This window comes from Rattus rattus, chromosome 10, assembly GCF_011064425.1.
Source record: "Rattus rattus isolate New Zealand chromosome 10, Rrattus_CSIRO_v1, whole genome shotgun sequence".
NCBI classification, from domain to species: Eukaryota; Metazoa; Chordata; class Mammalia; order Rodentia; family Muridae; genus Rattus; species Rattus rattus.
In genome coordinates, this window is record NC_046163.1 from 50,049,035 (window position 1) to 50,069,710 (window position 20,676).

The following is a 20,676-nucleotide window of genomic DNA, read 5'->3' on the forward strand; positions in this document are numbered from 1 at the left end:
GGTTCACTTCTCTGGCTGTGGTGGTTTGAGTGAGAATAATCCCCAAAACGCTCATTCATCTGAAAGCTTAGACGCCAGCTAGTGAACTGTTTATGAAGGATTAAGAGGTATGGCCTTGGGGTTGGGGATTTAGCTCAGTGGTAGAGCGCTTGCCTAGCAAGCGCAAGGCCCTGGTCCGGAAAAAAAAAGAAAGAGGTATGGCCTTGTTAAAGGAGGTGTGTCATGGGTGGTGGGCTTGAGATTTTAAAAGTCCACACCAGAGGCAGTCTCAAGGCTCTGGTGATCAGGACATAAGCTCTTAACTACTGCCCCAGCACTATCCCTGCCTGCTGCTATGCTATACTCCGACCATGATGGCCATGGACTACGTCTCTGAAACTGTAAGCAAGCCCCCAACTTTCATAAGTTGCCTTGGTCATGGTGTCATAAAACAACAACAGAACAGTAAGGAGGACACAGAGCAGCAACAAGAACCTTCCCCCAACTAAAATAAAGCACAGCAACACTGGATAGATAGTAAGAATGCCAGGCCACACGCACTTGTCAGAAAGGCCTACTTTCAACTCAGCTCCAGAGCCAAAAGTCATGAAGATGACTGTGACGATGTGCCTTGAGAACAGGCTAGCCCTCGTCCACGTTTTCTGCATTTGCTGTTTCTTGTTTCTTCCTGTCCTTCTTGAACCTACTCCAGTCAAGGACCCGACTCTGTACACAACAGTCATTAGTGTCACCAGCAACCTCCACACTACTGAGCGCACGGTCCTTGCCTCTACCGACCAATCTAGAGCATCTGACAGCCTGATCCTTTCCTGTTAACTAAAACATTTTCTTCCCTTTGCTTCCAAACACTGCATTCACTCCCCTGATTTCCCTCCCACCTCACTGGTTGACCCTACCTTAATGGTTCCCTGTCCCTTTAACATGAAACTGCCCCTGGGCTCAGCATAAAGCTCTCTATCAAATGTTTTCTCTCTGAAGCTCCACTGAACTCGTGGCGTTTAACAGCATCTCTATGTCAAGCACTCCCACATAAGTATCTCCAGCTGTAATGACAAGAAGCACAGATAACAAACACACTGCGTTTACATCTTGTCATTGTTTAAAAGGCACCTCTAACTTGGCACCCTGCACTGGAGCTCTTGGTCCTTCTATCTCACCTTCTACTGCTTCTAATTGTCACTTAATGACATTCAATTCTCCTGGTGGCTCAACCCTAAAACCTTAGAACCAATGTTTACTCCCTCCCCATGCTCTCTCTATATTAGATTTACTTCCAAATCCTATCAGCTTTCTACTCTAAACATATATTTATAGATCATAACCTGGCTGCTTCCTACCTTTCACCCCACTTTTCCTCCTCTTCCTACCTGTCTTTTTCTTCCCTAGCCTCCCCAACGCAAAGATGGCAGCATCTAAGACAGCAGAGCAATGAGGCTGGGTTTGTGCCTAGTCGTCTGCAGCAAAGTGTCTGCTACCCGCAGAAATGGTGGGGAAGAGCAGGCTGCCTGGTGTCGGTGGCAATGACATGGAGCTGGTGGGAGGGAGAAGAGCATGACAGATGGGAGAGAAGCCCGAATAGCTAGCAGTGGTCCCAGTTAGCAATCTGTTAATGAATGAAGCAAAACAATAAATTGTATCTAAAGGAACTGGAGTGAAGTGCCTGTCAGAGGGAGGATTCTGACATATGGAGAGGGTAAGGCGAAAAGAACTATAAGGCGTTAGACTGAAATAATTAGTAAAGGAACTAATTTTTGAATGCATTCATATAGACCCATGAATGGTGCACATGCCTATCATACCAGCATTGGTAAGGCAGTGGTGAAAGAATATGCAAGTTCCAGGATATCCTGTGCTATATTACTAGTTCCAAGCAAGCCTGGGCTATAGAATGACAGCTGATTCAAAACAAATATGAAACAGAGAGAAAGAGATCATTAAAGATGTTTGTGTGCGCACACAGAGACATACACTCGTTTCCTGGTTCTGCCTGTTGAGAGGTTTGTGCACAGTGACACACCAGTAGACCTACTGTGCTCAGATAGTAGACCCTGAGGACCATCCTCCACTAAATGGAAATCATGAAGGGGCTCTTTGGAGAAATGGCTGATTCAGAGCAGAGGACGTACAAATTAAGCCTAAGAAATCTTTATTTGTTTAAGAAAAGAAAAGAAAACAAGGAAATTCTCAGTAAAAGTCATGAACGATGGGAAGAGCCACGCCATGCCCAGTATGTGCAAGCCCTAATAGAGTCCTTGCCACTTCCTGTACACACAAACGAAAATGACAGGACGATGCTGAAAGATCAAAGGCGCTAACATGAATGAACTCCACTGATCAAATCTGAGAAATCGAAACATTAAAACACAGCAAAAGTTTACAAGACACTAACATAAAAAAAATTTTTTTTCAGTGAATTCATATGGAAAAGGGAAAGGGAAGGAAGGGAAGAGAATTACAGTTTCTAATAGTGTAAGCATTGCTTCAATAAATGTAAGACAGGATACAGATAATTTGCATGTGGCAACCATTTGAGAAGTGGTTGGTTTAGGCTGGCAGACTCAGGGAGGACAGGGATGTGAGGACGTCCATAATAACAGGACATTATCTCTCCCAAATATAAATAAAAACACAAAAGATATAACTGACTTGACAGTGGAGAAACCTGACAGACAGCAACTCATCTGTAATCATGTGACCAAGCACCTTAGCTCCCCAGCACCACGTGAGTCGGAGAATCAGGCACAGCATCAGGCCTCAGGCCTCCCTGCCACTGATGACCTGAGACTGGTCACAAGGACACAGTGTATAGACCCAGATTATGATGAAGTTCTTGCATAAGGACTGTTAAGGGCATGATAGACAGGAAAAGAAAAGACTCTAAAGTGCTATTCCAGAATGAAGGACATCAAAGAGAAATGCAAAAAAACAAACAACAACAACAAACAAACCAATGTGTGTTTGCAGGAAGAATTCCTGACCACTAAGACAGATAGCAAAATGTAAACTGTCTCTGTAAAATGAACACCAGTGTTGTGTCCCCGTTTATTTTCCGAATGGAAGAAACACACAGTGGTAACATAGGAAAGCCTGGAGCAGGCTGTGGCTTGTTATCTGCTGGTGGGGGATGACAGATACTGTATTTAAGGATGAAAGGTGGAAGGAGAAAACAGGGCAATTGTGACCTAATTTTAAAACTGCAGAAGAGTATGCCAGAGTTCTTTACAGTGTTCTTTATGGTGTTCTTACAGCAGTGTTCTTATAGATTTAAAATCACTTCAGAATTTTAAAATATGTGTCTAGATGGACAGTATGGCACAGACCGCTAGTCTCAACTACTTGTGAAGCTGAAGAAACAGGATAGCTGAAGTCCACCGGATCAAGACCAGCCAGAGCAACATAGGCAACTATTGATCCAAAACCATGCATGTGTATGTACACACATTCACTGTTATCAGTTAACTCTGAGGATCCCCTATAGAAGGCTCCAAATAGTCTTCCGACTTCTGCCATAGCCCACAGGCAGGCTCTGTTCAATACAGCAGCTAAGACAAAGCTATAGATTGGGATGGGAATGTAGTTCAGTTGGTATAATGCAGCATCCATGAAACAACATGCAGTCAGTCCCCGGTCCACACAAACCAAGCATGGCACATGCCTGCAGTCCTACTCAGAAGGGAGAAGCGGAGTGATAATAAAGAAATCCAAGGGGGGAGGCTCACTGGCCAACCTGCCAAGCAAGCTTGATGACCTGAGTTCCACTCTCGGCACCCACATAAAGGGGATGGAGAAAACCAACTCCACAAAGTTGTCCTCTTACCTTTACACATGTGTTATAAATATAAACACAACAGTAACTCAAAAATAAATAACTTACTTATATTAAATTAAGATAAATTGGAGCTAGAGAGATGGCTTAGCAGTTAAGGACCCTGGCTGCTCTTCTGGAAGACCTGAGTTCAAGTCCCAGCATCCACAGGTTGGCTCACAGCTATCCACAACTACAGTTCCAAGGGATCTGACACCCTTTTCTGACCTCCACAAGCACGTGGTTGCACATACATACATGGGCAAAACACCCATACACATAAAATAAAATAATCTCAAGGTCATCCTTAGCTATACGGTGAACTGGAAACCAGACAGGGCTACATGAGATCCTCTCCAAAAAATGAAAACAAATAAAAGGCAGGCAGACATGGTGGCGCGTGCTTATAAGTTTAGCAGTCAGGAGGCAGACACAGGAGAATCAAAAGTTTGAAGCCAATATGGCTACATAACAAGATCCTGTTAAACGTATTAAAGGGTTAGAGACCAGCTCCATCAGGAGAGTGAGGTGTGCACAAGTCCTGTAATGCCAGCAGGGAGAGAGAGCTCATCCTCCAGCTACAAAGCAAGCTGGAAACTAGCCTAGGCTATAGGACTCTGTCAAAACAAAACATAACAAAAACGTTTTTTAAAAGACATGTTGAAAACAAAATGGTCAGCAATATAAAGGTCCCAAAAAACTGTAACAGAGCTGAAAAACCTAGCGACATCAGGGCGGTCATGGTCTCTTATGAGGATGGATACTCAGGAACTTGTGGTAAAGATGTGTAAACAACCAGTGAGAAGCTCATAAAGTATACAATATGTGTAGGATACACACAATTCTTGATGATGACAACCGACAACTATGTTAGTAGTTCAGGACTTGCCACAGTGCACTACTCCATTTAATAATAGGGTGTCCAGGGGGCTGGGGATTTAGCTCAGTGGTAGAGCGCTTACCTCCAGGAAGCGCAAGGCCCTGGGTTCGGTCCCCAGCTCTAAAAAAAAAAAAAAAAGAACAAAAAAAATAATAATAGGGTGTCCCCTCTTCTTATAAAAACGTTTTGCAGTAAAATAGTGAGCCATGTTGCACGGGCAGATGGGTCATACATCTTACATCTGCTGTGTCTGGACTGCATCATTGCCTCTGTGTTTAGCTAGCCTCAGATTGTTTTGTTCGTTGTGCATAGGAGTCATAAGCAATAGCGTATTATGTGTATATTTTGTGTGTGTGTGTGTGTGCGTGTGTGTGTGTGTGCGTGTGTGTGTGTGATATAATTTAAGTGTACAGCAGACCTTACACTTTAGGTTTTGTAAGCGGATGCCACACAGCAAGCATACTTCTCAAAACTTGTTCCTGTCGTGAGTGATGGATGACCATAGTTGATGCCGAGATAAGAAGGAACCCTGTGGTGTGGCTTAGAACTATAAATATTGTCACGCAGTCATGTTATTGTTTTTAAATAAACACCGCTTGTTCTTAAGAAATACCTAGTAAAATATTTAGGTGTTTCATTCTGCATGCTTGTGCTTCCGGTGGTGGAAGAGGGGAACTGTGAGTATTAAGAAAGAAACACAAAGTAAGTGGGGCAGGACTTTCAGTCGGTGCATCCGGGAAATACAGATGCCGTGTACTGATCTCTCATTTTCTGTGGTTTTAAAAAACTTGAAGGTGGGTAAATTCACTGTATGTATAGAGTATTTCAGAAGAACCCACGAGAAGCTAATAGCACAAAGTATCGTTCTGAGGTATTATTTCTACTGCCTATCCCTGCGTCCGCTCCACCAAGTCCACACCTCCACCACTGAGCTGTCCCTCAATGACAGCAGTTGTGAGTCTCAGCTTTCTTAGCCTTTCCACCTCACCTCGCCCCCTCTGCCCTGACCGCTTATTTGTTCACGCCTCCACAGTGACCTGGCTTTCTCTCTATCTCAGCATGATCGAGTCCTAGTATTCTCAGCAAGATGACAAATGGGAGCCACAAGGCAGCTCAGTAAGGAAAGTGTTCTCTGCTGAGTCTGATGTTCCACGTTTGCTCTCCAGGACCCACGTGATGAAAGGAAAAAAAAAAAAATCAGTCCTGGAGACAATCGCCTATGTGCCTTGGCAGGCACACCCCACCACCACCCTCCATGCACAAATACAGAAATCAATATAACAAAAAGGAAAGCTAAAAGAAGAAACATTGGCGTCACCATTAAACATGGACTTGTAAGAAAAAAGGCAAGGGGAGAGGAGGAGGAGAAATGTGGTCACAGCAAGAGAGGAAGTGGCATTAAGGGAAGGTTGGCATTTTCCCCTCCAAATAGGGGACGTTAACTATGTGTTTGTTCTCTGACAGAGATGGGAGAAATACTATAGGAAAAAGGGCTCAGGTGGCATTTTTAATAAAGCATGAGGGAGCTGAAACACAGAAAAACTGGCCTATCTAGTAACAAGAGGCCATCCTCAGCATTACTGGGGGGAGGCAAGCATGCTGGTGAGATGAGACAGAGAGAGCCTGCAAGTTCTAACTCAGAGCATGAAAGAGGGGGTGATAGGAGGCTGAGAAGGAAAGCTGTAGGGAACAATCATCAGTGAGAGAGTAACAAGACCCAAGAATAGACTGGCCACGCCTACTGAAATATCCAGGACTCCTAACAGCAGCATGTTGAAGAGAGGGAACAGGAAGCCAGCAGCTACATTTTCTGAGAAGGGACTGAAAGTGACTGAAGAATCAGCGATAGAACCGAGGTGGAAGACTGCATACTGTGACCAAGTAAGATTTGCACCTAAATGCTTAGTGTGGAGGAGAGGAGTATGTTCCGCAGACGGCAGAGAAGGGTAAGAAAACACCTACTACGTTCTAGGTTGCTGTGTACAGAGAGGGCTTTCACCAGGACTTCGGGGAAAGCTGTGTCATCAGGGGAGAGTCAGGTTAGTGTTTGGTTAGTGCAAGAAAAGGAAGAGAAGCTTCAAAGGAGATGCTAAAGACAAGAGAGGAACCACAGGGGCAGGAAGCTTCTCATCTTGGCACAGAGCTCTTACGTGGCTTTAAAAAGAAAAAAAAGAAAAAGTGGCTTTTGAAGAATTTGAGTGAAAGGAAGAGGAGAAGAAAGAAGAGGGAAAGGCAAGATTGCAAACAAGCCAAAGAAAGATGACCAACACCATGTGATGTTAGAAAACTGCAAGTTAAAACAAGGCACCACCGCATGCCCGCTAAAAACAGCTAAACTCCGAAGTACTGGCAACAGCAAATACCAGCAAACAGAAACATCCACTCACGGCTGCTGGAGACGCGGAACAGTGCAAGTCTGGCAGTTTACTATAAACCAAACATAGTCTTAGAATACGATCCAGTAACTGTGGTACCAAACCAACTGACTTGAAATTTTACATCACATCAACACAAAAACCTGCACACAGATGTTTAGAGCAGCTACATGTATAACTGCTAAAAACTGGAAGCACCAAGATATCAACATGTAAACTGATGCACAAACTACAGATATACATATATATATATGCAAACAGATATATAAACAAACAAATATATATACATAAACTGAATTATGTCCCCCGAAAACTCATATTGAAACCCTAATCCCCAATATGGCTCTATCTGACATAGAATCTTGAGGGGATTACTAAGGCTAAGTGGTGCTGTGGGAAGAGTAGCTCCCGTCAATACCATGGAGGACAAGCAAGAGGGCAGTCATCTCAAGTGAAGAAGAGGGCTAACATCAAAACCCGGGCATGCTAGCTAGCATCCTCCATACCTTGTAGATGACTGTAAGGACAGATCCCTCTCAGTATACATTTGTCATCATAAAGAAATCAAGCCACAGACACACACAGGAACTTCAAATGCATCCTACTAAGTAAAGAAGCCAGTTTGGAAAAAGTTACATACTACTCGGTTCTAACCACACAACAAAAGCAAAATGGCGGAGACAGTGAAAAGATCTGATCTGGGTACGGGATGAGCAGGTGGAGCTTGGGGAATGCTTAAGAGAGACGCTCTGACTACTCTACACTACACTGTAATGATGGACCTGTTTGTTGTATTATATTTGTCAAAACCCCTATATTAAGGCTCACCCTTTACTTAATACTAATGTATCGAGCCAGGCGTGGTGGCTCATGCCTTTAATTCTAGTATTTGGGAAGCTGAGGCAAGAGCATTAAGAATCCAGGGCAAGCCTGGTGACATCAAATATTCCAGGACAAGTTGGACTACATAAAACGACCCTCCGTCAAAAAAAAAAAAATTAGAAAAGAAAAAGTCGATCAACATTAGTTCATCCGTCTTAACAGTACAATACTAATTGCTTTAGTTTGCCTTTCGTTGCTGTAATAAAACACCATGACCAAAAGTAACTTGGGGAGGAAAGGGATTACTTGGCTTACATGTATTACTCAGTGTCTACATGAAGGAGAATCTGGACAGGAACCTAGAAACAGGAACTGAAGCAGAAGCCATGTCAGAATGCTACTCCTCATGGCTTGCTCAGTCTGCTTTCTTATACACCCAGAACCACCTGCCCAGGGTTGGCACCACCCACAGTGGGCTGGGCCCTCCCACATCAATCATTAATTTAAAAAAAAAAAAAAAAAAGAATGACCTGTAGACTTGCCTACATGACAATCTGATAGAGGAATTTTCTCAATAGAGGTTCCCTCTTTCCTGATGTTTCTAGCTTGTGTCAAATTAAAACAAAAAACCTAATCAGCATAGTAGTCACCAGAAGAAGGAACAGTAGAGAGCAGAGAGGAAGTACATGGAACTGCATGTACTATCTGTAAAACTACTCTAAAATTCTAAAGCTGTACTTTTAAAGGGATCATCAAATGATGCATTAAATATGATTGGGGAGCCAGAGGCAGGAAACTTATGAAAGTTGTAGGCCAGCCTACGCTACATAGTGAGGCCTTGTCTCAGAAGACCTAACACCAGTAACAATAAGTATGCCTGTAATCCCAGCATTCAGAAGGCTTAAGGCAGAGATAGCAGAAGTTCGAGGCCAGCCTGGGCACACAACTGTCTTTAAAAGATCCTAAGTAAAATAAAAAGTAAAAGAAATAACCAAATGCACCTGTGTGAAACCCAAACGTCAGTCTCCATAAGGCTTTATGGGAGGGAACACAGCCATTCTCGTTCCTCTGTACCTTGTGCTATGGCTGCTTTCTCCCTGTGGCAGAGCAGCATCGACAGAGACCACAGGATAGCGATGCCTAAAATATCCACTATCTGAACCTTTTCCAAAACAAACTGCAGATGTCAGCTCTACATGTCATTAATCACATTTAGAAAATAAATACCCAGAAGCATGTCCCACCATACCCTGTGCTGAGATAACTTCCTTCAAACTGTACAAGTTGTTCTTCCTAAGAAATACCAATTATAAAATCCAAGTTTTAAGATTTAAAGGACATCTGTTGAAAATCCTTTTAAATACATCAGTAAAATAACCAAACATGCCAAACGGCAACTACCAAAGAACCCATTATTTTATTGAGGAACCCTAGTGTGTTCAACTCCAACACCTGCAAAATCTACCCTACCTACTGAACACCTGAGGGATAAAAGTATTGAGCCAAGAGACAATTGTTGACGGTTCTGAAAAGAGAAAACCAGTGAGAAAAGGACATACTCAAGAGGGAACCGGGCAGGATACCAGAGAAAGGAGTCAGTCCGCTGACTACAAAGAACTCAATGTTGTTCTAGAATCAAGATTAGGAGTTAGTGAAACGCAGCTGAGAATCAGAATCTAGGACAAAATAATACTGTCAGGAAGTGCCTCGTTATAGTTTAAGAAATGCCACAGACATAACGGTCAAATGGTAGAGAAAACAATCACCCAACACACTGAAGTAGACGTGCTAAGAACAGAAGCGCTAGACAAGAATTAGGAAAGTGTTACAGGGTAGAAAAGCCAGAGGCACAAAGATAAGCCTGTTTCCGATCCTACTTTACCACATACTAGTCTAAGACTCAGAGAACAGGTTCTGTCAGCCTGGGTCTCAACATCTATAGGACGGCAGGACCTCATCAGACTGTTATGAACATAGCATAAACAACGCATATAGTGCGCTTAGCAGAATGGCTGACAAAAATAAAGTCCTAAGCAAGTGACTGCTGCCACTGTAAAAAGTATTTAGCTGGGAAAATGCACTGGAGAATGGACATTTAAAGTTTGTTGGTTTTTTTTTTTTCTTCCAGAAAGTTGTCTGCCCAGGGATTAAAATAAACCTTTCATAGATTCTAATTGTAGAGAACACCTGCCACTGTTAAATTAAACTAGGATGCTCAATACTTCCTAGCTGAGAGTCCACTCATGTTTATAGTGGAATGTTGGTCCGAGGAAGAAAAGTGTCCCCAAAGCTGAAGGGCAGTGTAGTCTCACTACAAGATCCACTGAGGCAACTACAGAACTTCAAACTCAAATATTAACATACATAATCCTGCTAACTTTCTGTCTTTTTAATCAAGAAGGGAATATTAGCTTTCTCTAAGGATTTAGCTGCCAAAGCTTGTCCCTTGTCATTCTCTATTCCAACCCTCCTGAACACCAAAATCAAAGAAAATAGACTTAACGAGAGATTTCAGAGCTGTGTCGGGACAGCAGTCAGGATTACATCAGTTTGTGTTAGATCTAGTAATCAGGGACACGAGGTCAGGTGCTTGGGAGAGTTTCTTCTTTGCCAATTTGGATATATGTCTTAGACCAATAGTTAGAGCTGGGAGGCAAGGACTTTCTTCTGTATTTCAACCAATACAGGTTTTCTCAACATACCTTGTACACGTGTAGTGCGCGCGTGTGAGCGTACACACACACACACACACACACACACACACACACACACACACACACCACTCCCCACCCACACGCCCACAGTCTGAAAAAATAGCTTGGAGCCTTTGGGGCAGCTACAGTCATCCTACTGAGTTCTGGTCCCTCAAGATCACCTGGTATTTCCACAAGGAACACACGCTGGAAAACTATAGCAATTTCAATTAGAACATCATTTTACTGTCGCTGCGGCCAGGACAGAAGCCCAGCGGTTCTTCCAGTCTCTTTCACGACCCGCAACCCGTGGCCTCGCTCCCGTGACACGGTTCGTCCACACCTGTCACCGCCACCGGGCGGTAATCAGGAGGGGAAAACCCCCACAGACGCGCGCGATCTAGCTCGAGTACAATCGCAGATCCACTCACCCCAGTCTTCACCTGGTCCATGAGGAAGAACCGGACTAAAAGGCGACTCCATGGCGCCGGCAACAGAAGCCGGCTTCCCCGAAACAGACACCTCTCCCTCGCAACTCGGATCGGTGAGTAATCCGAAACGGCAGCGGCCGGAGGACAAAATATGCTGAACGCTGACGGACGGTGGCCGAGCGGAGGCAAACTATCTCATCGCGCACGGGAACTTGGAGCAAAAAGCTAAGGAGACGTCAGCAGATAAGCCAAATAGACTTATGAGTAAATATTTCCCTAGGAGGATTTCAGCACTTTCTGTCCCTTTGTGGGTTTTTGTGGTTGTTCTTATTTGTTTCTCTTTCTCTCTCTTTTTTTTTTAAGTTGGGCGGAGAGCACAAAGATTTAACCGCTTCGTTAAAATTTGCTAATACTAAAATTGAAAAAAAATCTCTTGATCATAGTGGTTTGTTCTTTGTGCTTAATATTACGATATAGACATCTCAGAATGAAATTAGAAATTTACAGTAAACCTGATTCGGTATTTATTAATACTTTTCAATCACTGTAAAAATTTCCCACGAACACAGTAAATAAAGAAAAAAACACAAGGAATTTCCCGCGTGTGTTAGAACTGCTTCCTTACTGGCACAGATTCCGAGGAAATTTTTCTCACAAATCATACTTGTAGAAAACCCCCACTCAAACAAATTTAAACAAAGAAAATATATGAGATAAATTCTCCACGTCCACACTTAGCCCTAAAAAAGAGTTTTTAAAACTCGCAATAAGTTGTTAATCTTTTTATTACTAAAATTCAAGATTCTAAATATTTTTAGAGAAAAAAATCATATCCATCACGGATTCCAACTCAAAAATGTAGACAAATTGAAAGGACAGTTTCGAGAATGTACTTAGTGTTGTTTACTTTCCGCTTTTACTCAGTCAGTGGCCAGGGACTACATCCATAACGAAACGGTGAGTGAACGCGGATCCCTTTAGGACCGAGTGAAACTTTTCCCATGGTTACAAACAAACAGAAATGCTTCCCAGAATCCTCCGAGCTCCTCGTGGCTGATGTTACTACGGATTGCGGAATGCAGCCAGGCTGGGAGGAAAGCCGCGTCAGAATTCACGAAGTCGGGCTGGGACCGCATCCGCATATACACGTGCAATGCGCCACACGCGCGCGCACGCACACACACACACACACACACACACACACACACACACACACACACACACACACACTATTCTGAAGTCACACACACACACACACACACACACACACACTATTCTGAAGTCCCCCTACGACAAATGACGTTCCTTCCATCGTTGTAATGATACATTTTTATTAAGGGTGAAATGTATAACATTTTCATTCTGGAGCTTCAACCTCTCGGTTTTATATTTTTATAAAATTTAATTTTTATCAAGTTCTTTTTATTCAAAAAATTTAGGTAATTACGATTCAAACACCGTTTGAATATGTATCATCAAACGTAAACAAATGTTAACATTTTTCACTTAAAGTATAAACTTTTCTCAAAGTATAAGAAAGTTTCAGTTACTGGTAAGTTACTGTCTCCTTACTATATCACTACACAGCCAACTTAATTTCCGAAATAGACAATTCCTACCATTAATTTTATGGGAAAATTTTAGTCCATTTTAATATTTACTCTTACCGTATTTAAACCCGTTTGTAAATATGGTATTGAGTATTGGGAGATTTTTCTTTTCAATTCACATAAATGTATAACATGGTAATGGTCTCCAAATTATTGTCATTAGGCATTATTCGTTGAGGCTCTCTCCCGGGCTTTTTTTTTTTTTTTTTTTTTTTTTGGTTCTTTTTTTCCAGAGCTGGGGACGGAACCCAGGGCCTTGCGCTCTATCACTGAGCTAAATCCCCAACCCCCTCTCTCCCGGTTTTAACTGCCCCTGGTTTCCTTGAATACATATAATCATAGTTCTTTAACTGAGATGGACATTTGGGTCTTTGAATTGTTGATCAGTACATAAAATATCAACACATTCGCCAGCACTAGATATGATCAGACTTTTACAATGTGTGTCACTATGAATTGTTGGGACTCTAGTTCACATTTCTCTGGCGGTTCAGGGATGCTGTATTCCTTCCTCTTCACTAGACTGTACCCTGTTGTGAACCATCCACTCTTTTATAAAGTGCACTACTCGGTTCCCTTTCTCTTAGCGATGGGCACATCTTCAGATAGCCTGCTTTACTCATTTCAGTGATGTATAGGTTGCAAATATCTTCTCCTAGATTAGCATTTGTCTTAATTTATCGGGGTCTTGCTCTCTAGCTGTCGAGTGTGGTGAATTTGTCAACTTTTTGTTACGCGTCTGCCACTTGTATTTTAAGAAATCCTTGCCTGTCCTGAGGCCATTAAGGATTTCCTCTTCATAGTTTACACTTTGGTTACCATTCTTTCTCTGCTGTGTGGTGTCTTGGATATAGCGATACTCTTGACTTTTGTACCAGTCTTGTGCTCAAAACCCTTGCTGAATTCCGTTACTGGGCTTGGTCCATGCACTTCTTAGGATTTCCCACTTAAAAGCTTTACATTGTGCAGACAATAATACTTTAACCCTTATTTTTACAAATATAAGAGTCAAATGTGGTGGATTCCCATGTTACTGTCATCCCAGTTTCACTGTCATTCCTGTTCCACCTACCCTCCCTCCCAGAACCTTTTACGTTTTCCCAGGAATATCTTGCAGTAAATCTCCAACATGAATGATATTTCATTAAAAAATCTCTAAACAAGGGCCTTTATTTTGAAAATACCATGTATACTTAACAGAGTTCCTGAATACATGTCTATTCCACATTCAATTTTTAGTCTTAAAAATGCCAACCTCGGAATGAGAGCTGGCCCAGCGATTAAGAGCACTTGCTCCTTGCAGAGGACCTGGATTCAGTTCCCAGCACCCACATGACAGCTCACAACCATCTGGAACTCTAGTTCCAGGGGACGGGATGCTCTCTTCTGCTCCAAGGTATCCTGCACACATGGGGGTGGGGGGGGCGGGCACATAAACTCAAACAAGTGTACACACATGTAGGGAGCCGTATTGGATTTGGGCCTGGCCGCCTTGTGATTGTATGGCCACAGTTAAGATTACTGCCGTAAACTCTTGAGATTGTTGGACAAAAGCCTCTCCAGTGAATTTACGGCACAGGAAGAAAATACCAAGTATCTCCTGAGTAAACACCCGGTGTCTCCACTGCAAGACCCCTGCTGAGCCCGGCTGCTGCATGTGGAACCGACACACCTGGGCCACACCTGGGCGGTGATAAATTTACTTCTCCCTTTTGCTTTCTCAGCTTTTATCCTTGAGATTTAGACTGGTCTTCTCGGATTTCTCTCTAATTTATTCAGGTCTCAAAGTAGTCGGTCTTTTGTTACCGAAGTTCCAAGCCAGGTAGTCACGAGCCAGGGTTTCCCACTGTGCTTCCCAGGTATTTTCTACCTGGAGAACTTGGGTATATAAGTGGTGAATTAAGCTACAGGAGACTCCTCCTCTCCTCCTCTCTTCTTCTTCTTCTTCTTCTTCTTCTTCTTCTTCTTCTTCTTCTTCTTCTTCTTCTTCTTCTTGTTCTTGTTCTTCTTGTTCTTGTTCTTGTTCTTCTTCTTCTTCTTCTTCTTCTCCTCCTCCTCCTCCTCCTCCTCCTCCTCCTCTTCTTCTTCTTCTTCTTCTTTTCTTCTTCTTTCTTCTTCTTCTTCTTCTCCTGGCTTGACACGATAACCTATGTGTGTGTGTGTGTGTGTGTGTGTGTGTGTGTGTGTGTGTGTGTTTCTTTAATCCCACAGGCTTTCGCCCGATTCTTGGTACCGTGTCGGTGCAGGCGCCGCCACACACATACACATAAAAAATTAAAAATAAATTATAATGTCCATCTAGAATTGGCTTGTGAACATGAAGATTCAAGTTAGATCAACACTGTGTTTAATTCATACGGCAATTCCTTTTCCCCACTTCCCTTGGTACCGGATGTTGAAGAGATTCAAGTCTTGTCTGTAGAACTGCATACTTTGTGAGTCTGCTATCTTCATAATGTTTTTTAATTTGCTCCTAAAGCTACCAGTTTTACATAGAGGCTACACTGGGGAGATTTACTGACCTCCAAGTTTACTATGAAAGTATGTTCATTAAAAGAATAAGACTGGGGTTGGGGATTTAGCTCAGCGGTAGAGCGCTTGCCTAGCAAGTGCAAGGCCCTGGGTTCGGTCCCCAGCTCCGAAAAAAAGAAAAAAATAAAGAATAAGACCATTTATTGGTCATGGATATGTAACCTAGAGATATTTGTGGACCTTAGTTTATACTCTAGTAGTAACCTACCAATCACTACTGGCTTGGAAAAAAAACTGACTAATGAAATTACATCTTAGTTTTATTGCGTCTGATGAGACTATTAGATTTAATAATCAGATCAGCATTGTGATATAAATGGTATATACCCTGAATAGTGAAACCAAACATTGGGATATGGAGATTAAAGTTAAGATTTTGCTGTCAGTCTTGGATCTAATTTGGATTCAACCACATCTATGCTCATAGAGAGATAGTGCTAGTTAACCTCAGCAGGTCACAAAACAAACAAAACGCCATGAAAGCTGGAGGGGCTTTGAGGGTGGGAAGGGAATAAGAAGATGTGGGGTCAGAATGCATTATATACATGAGTGAAATTGGCCAAGAATATTTTTTTAAAAGACTGGAGAGGCCCAGAGGTTGGATGCCATTTGTTGTAGGGCACTTAGTCCAGGACCACACACCAGTTAGCTGCCTACACCAACCTGACCAAGCCTAACATGGTGCCCAGGAGAACCAAAATCTTGTCTGGTTCCTGGTAGCACCAACCTGACACACTCAGGCAGACACACTCAGGTCATGCTGTCCAATGGCCGGGAAGCAGTGTAAACACACCTTGGTTTGTTTTTCTGTTGCTTTCACTGGGATTCTGGTAGCCAGGATAGCCGCTACTCAACTCCCTACAAACCTCAGGATGATCTTTCCCTCCAGATCCTCCTGATCCTCCTGATCCTCCTGTCCCGCCTCCAGAGTCCTGGAATGGCAGGCATGCACCACCACCCAGGTGGGGCTTTACTGAAAGAGTTAGGCTTCCCACCCCTCCCCTTGGCAAATACAATTAGCTTTCTAAAAGGTATTGTCCCTTGCCGCTGGAATGTACAGAGCCAGAAAGCAGGCGTGTGTCTGGTTTGTTCACAGGATGGCCTACAGCAATGCACACATTCCTCGGCGTGCATCACACGTTAGACTGGAAGTTGCAGATGCAAGTGCTACGTCCTACGGTGTAGGATTAATAAATGGTAAGCCAAGTCATATGAAATTGCACCTACCAGGAGGCACTCTTATGGGTCAACCAGGTTTTGAAAAGCTTTGAGAAGATAATGAAGGAGAAAAAGGATAACAGATTTTATCAAAGACCCAAATGAAAGAATTCCTTGTTTAAGAAATACTATTTTTTCTAAAGATTTATTTATTTATTTTATGCATATAAGTAACTGTAGCTGTCTTCAGACGCACCAGAAGAGGGCATCAGATCCCATTACAGATGGTTGTGAGCCACCATGTGGTTGCTGGGAATTGAACTCAGGAGCTCTGGAAGAGCAGTCAGTGCTCTTAACCCCTGAGCCATCTCTCCAGCCCTTAAGAAATACTATTATATGCAAGTATTCAGACGCTTCAGGGCATACACTGAGGTCTTAAGAATCGTCAGTAGTAACACCCCTCCCAAACTCACCAGGTTTTTTTAAATTTGTTTTTCATTTGAGTACACTGTCGCTATCTTCAGACACACTAGAAGAGGGCATCGGATCCCATTACAGATGGTTGTGAGCCACCATGTGGATCCTTGGAATTGAACTCAGGAGCTCTGGAAGAGCAGTCAGTGGTCTTAACCGTCCCAGCCCCATAGACATATTTAAAGAGAATTATTGTTCACATTATGTAAAAACTATTTCTGTGTCACTACCTTGTTTGTTTGTTTTTGAGACAGGGTTTCTCTGTGCAGCCCTGGCTGCCCTAGAACTTGCTCTGTAGATCAGGCTGGCCTCGAACTCCAGAGATCTGCCTGTCTCTGTCTCCCCAGTGATAGGATTAAAGGCGTGCTCCACCACAACCCAGCTCAATGTCAGTGTCCTGTAGACACAAAGAAGTAAAAATGTCTTAAGGTCATAGACTGTCCCTCCTTTAGCTAATTCTGATTTCATGTAAATGTTCAAATATCTAAGTCTAATTCTAACAGTAAACAAGTAAAATAAGTTCTAGTGACCATAGATAAGACTAAAAAGCTGATCTGGCGACGCGTAGTGACACACGCCTTTAATCCTGGCAGAGGCAGTTGGATCTCTTTATCAGGACAGCTTGGTCTACAGAGTGAGTTACAGGACAGCTAGCGCTACGCTACATTGAGAAACCCTGTCTCTCTCACAAACACACACACACACACACTCACATACACACACACACACACACACTCTCATTTATATTCATTCACCTGTACCCCGACCGCACCCTCCCACCCAGGAGGGAAGAGAGAGATTCACAAGGCTCAAGATGGTTAAAGATTCACAAGGCCCTCCCCAAAGACAATAGACGCTGTGGTGATCACTGAGAGATGTTCCCCTGCAGTGAGCTGCCTGCAAACTGAGCAGGAAGCTCTAGGATTGCAGGTTTCCTGAGTGGTTACCCATGCTGCCTTTCTGCTAATGCAACTGCATGGAGTTGCCCAGGCTCCTGTAGGTGAACGGCTAAACTCATTTCACCAGGTGGGACTTCAGTGGAACCATCTCTGGTCTGTCATCAGTGCCCTATGTAGGATGAATAGATTTATTCACGTCTCCCTAGGAGGAGTCACCAAACGGCATATGTAGGTTTACTAATGGCCCTTAAATGAAACACAGAAATAACTTTTCAAAATACAACCAAAACTTCCTTTTATTTTTGAAAATCTAAAAGTATCTCAGATACTGACAGTTCCGAGTTTCTACATATAATTTTAGCCATCTAGGCTTTAGTATCACATAACCAACATACAAGGCATAACTTTTACGAACATAAGAAGCTGCAGATGACTCCTGATCCTGACCTAGAAGAATTTGAGCAGCCCAGGTTGTACCCAGCAGTTCCTGCAGCCAAAAGGAGGCCCATTAGAGCCCTGTCTCTGATGGAATTGCAACAGGGTACTTGGTGCTCAAGGAGTGGGGTATTAAAGTGGAGAGGTACATTGCTTCTGAAGTCAGTGCAGGGGCCATTGCTGTAGGAACCGTTAAACATGAAGGCCAAATCAAGTATGTCAATGATGTCTGGAAAATCACCAAGAAAAATATTGAAGGGGGGGGTGCCCATTTGACTTGGTGATTGGCGGAAGGAAGCCCATGCAATGATCTCTCTAATGTCAATCCTGCCAGGAAAGGCCTATATGAGGGCACAGGAAGGCTCTTCTTCGAGGTTTACCATTTGCTGAATAACACGCGCTCCAAGGATGGAGACAACCGTCCATTCTTCTGGGCGTTTGAGAATGTTGTGGCCATGAAAGTGAATGACAAGAAAGACACCTCCCGATTCCTGGCATGTAACTCAGAGACGATCAATGCCATCAAGGTTTCTGCTGCTCACAGGGCCCGGTACTTCTGGGGTAACCTACCTGGGATGAACAGGCCCGTGATAGCTTCAAACAGTGATAACCTCGAGCTGCAGGACTGCTTGGAGTTCAGTAGGACAGCCAAGGTAAAGAAAATGCAGACAATAACCACCAAGTTGAACTCAGTTCCCCTCCCATCAGACGGGAAAACCAGCTTTTCCCTGTAGTCATGAATGGCAAAGATGCTGTTTTGTGGTGCCCTGAGCTCGAAAGGATCTTCGGCTTTCCTACGCATTCCACAGACGCGGCCAACAGGGGCCGGGGCGCCCGCCAAAAGCTAATGGGAAAGTCCTGGAGTGTGCCAGTCATCAGACACCTGTTTGCCCCCTTGAAGGACTACTTTGCATGGGAATAGTTCTACCCAGAACTGGGGTGCTCTTAGTCAGAGCCAGTCACCCCTCCCTGAAGGCATATCATCTGTCCCCTTCCTTAGCTCACCTGTGTGGGGCCTCACATCACTGTACCTCAGCTTTCTCCTGCTCAGTGGGAGCAGAGCCTCCTGGCCCCTGCAGGGGAGCCCCAGGTGCTCCCTCTGTGCACAGCTCAGACCTGGCTGCTTAGAGCAGCCTGGCACGGTGCCCATGACTTCTCATCCCGAAACTTGAAGTAGGTATAGTAAAATGACTCTCTTTTTCCCTCCTCAGTTTATCACTCAGAAGTGATGGCTAAGATACCAAAACAACAGCTCTCTCTAAGTACTCAGGTTCGTGCTGCAAATCACTTGAGAATTTGCTTTTAAGTAATCCGACTCCGCGTTTGCAGGAGGATGCTATTGTGAATGTGGCCTCAGATGAACAAGCTCAAGGGACCAAACGTTTTTTGGTTTTGTTTTTTTCCCTAGGAATAGTTGAAGACGGTGTCTATGGGTTAGGCCTTCCTGGCACCTTCCCCTTGCTTTGGTAAAAGGGCTGCAGTCCTGTAGCATTTTCCAGTATGATGATGTCAGCAGCTAGTCCTCTAGAAGACTGGAGTAGAATGTTTTGAGCTCAGGAAGGGTGGGTGGAGTGGCCCTCTTCCAGGTGTGAGGGACACAAAGGAGGGAGCTTAGGGAAAACTTTCCCCACTCCCTCTCGCCAAATGATGGGCCCTGACCCCAACAGCTCAGGTCACCAGATGAGTAAGACCCCCTAATTCCTCCTCCTGAGAAGCCAGGACCAGAAGCATATTGTTTTCCTTTATAAGTGATGGTTGGGGAAACTACAAAGAGAAACTTGGATCTTCTGGAGGTTTTTAAATCCTTTTTACCCTGATAGATACATTGCATTTTTAAGGGATATTCTTTTTTAGGGGCATCACCAGAGATGGGAAAAGCTACATTTCAGAAATGCCATCATAATGGTTTTTAAACACCTTTTGCTCTAATCACAGGTGCTATTTTATAGGTGGACGGCATTTGGGCTTTTTACACTTTCTGTGACTCTCAAATTTCTATTTTCATGTTTAACATGTTTTGTAACTGGAGTGGTGTCATGAGTGTGGGGAGACTACCTTGTTTCAACAGTTTGTCCCCTCCAGTTTCTCATTTTTAGGTGCAAAGATGACAAATGCCCAGAGTTTACCTGTCTGGTTGATTAAAATTGTATTTCTCGGTTGGGGATTTAGCTCAGTGGTAGAGTGCTTGTCTAGCAAGTGCAAGGCCCTGGGTTCGGTCCCCAGCTCCGGAAGAAAAAAAAAATGTAAAATTGTATTTCTCTACAAAAAAAAAAAAAAAAAGAAGCAGCAGCAGCAGCAGCCCCAGAGGTAGCTGAGAGGTAGCCCACTTGCCTGGCATGTTTATAGCACGGGCTCGATCAAACAGCACAAAAGCTTTAAAACATGTAACACAGTATCTGGATTATAAAAGATTTTTTTTAAGGATTTATTTATTATATATAAGTACACTGTAGCTGTCTTCAGACACACCAGAAGAGGGCATCAGACCCCATTACAGTTGTTGTGAGCCACCATGTGGTTGCTGGGATTTGAACTCAGGACCTCTGGAAGAGCAGTCAGTGC

General features: G+C 43.5%; 1 protein-coding gene across 1 annotated transcript in view; it reads right to left on the reverse strand.

The window, feature by feature from the left end:
- Positions 1-11,181, reverse strand: part of Atf6 (activating transcription factor 6) — a 154,435-nt gene extending 143,254 nt beyond the window's left edge. The window contains 1 exon segment of the mRNA XM_032914594.1: positions 11,007-11,181. Coding sequence (XP_032770485.1) covers positions 11,007-11,058 — 52 coding nt within the window. The 5' untranslated portion in view covers positions 11,059-11,181.
- Between the last annotated feature and the right edge of the window lie 9,495 nt (positions 11,182-20,676).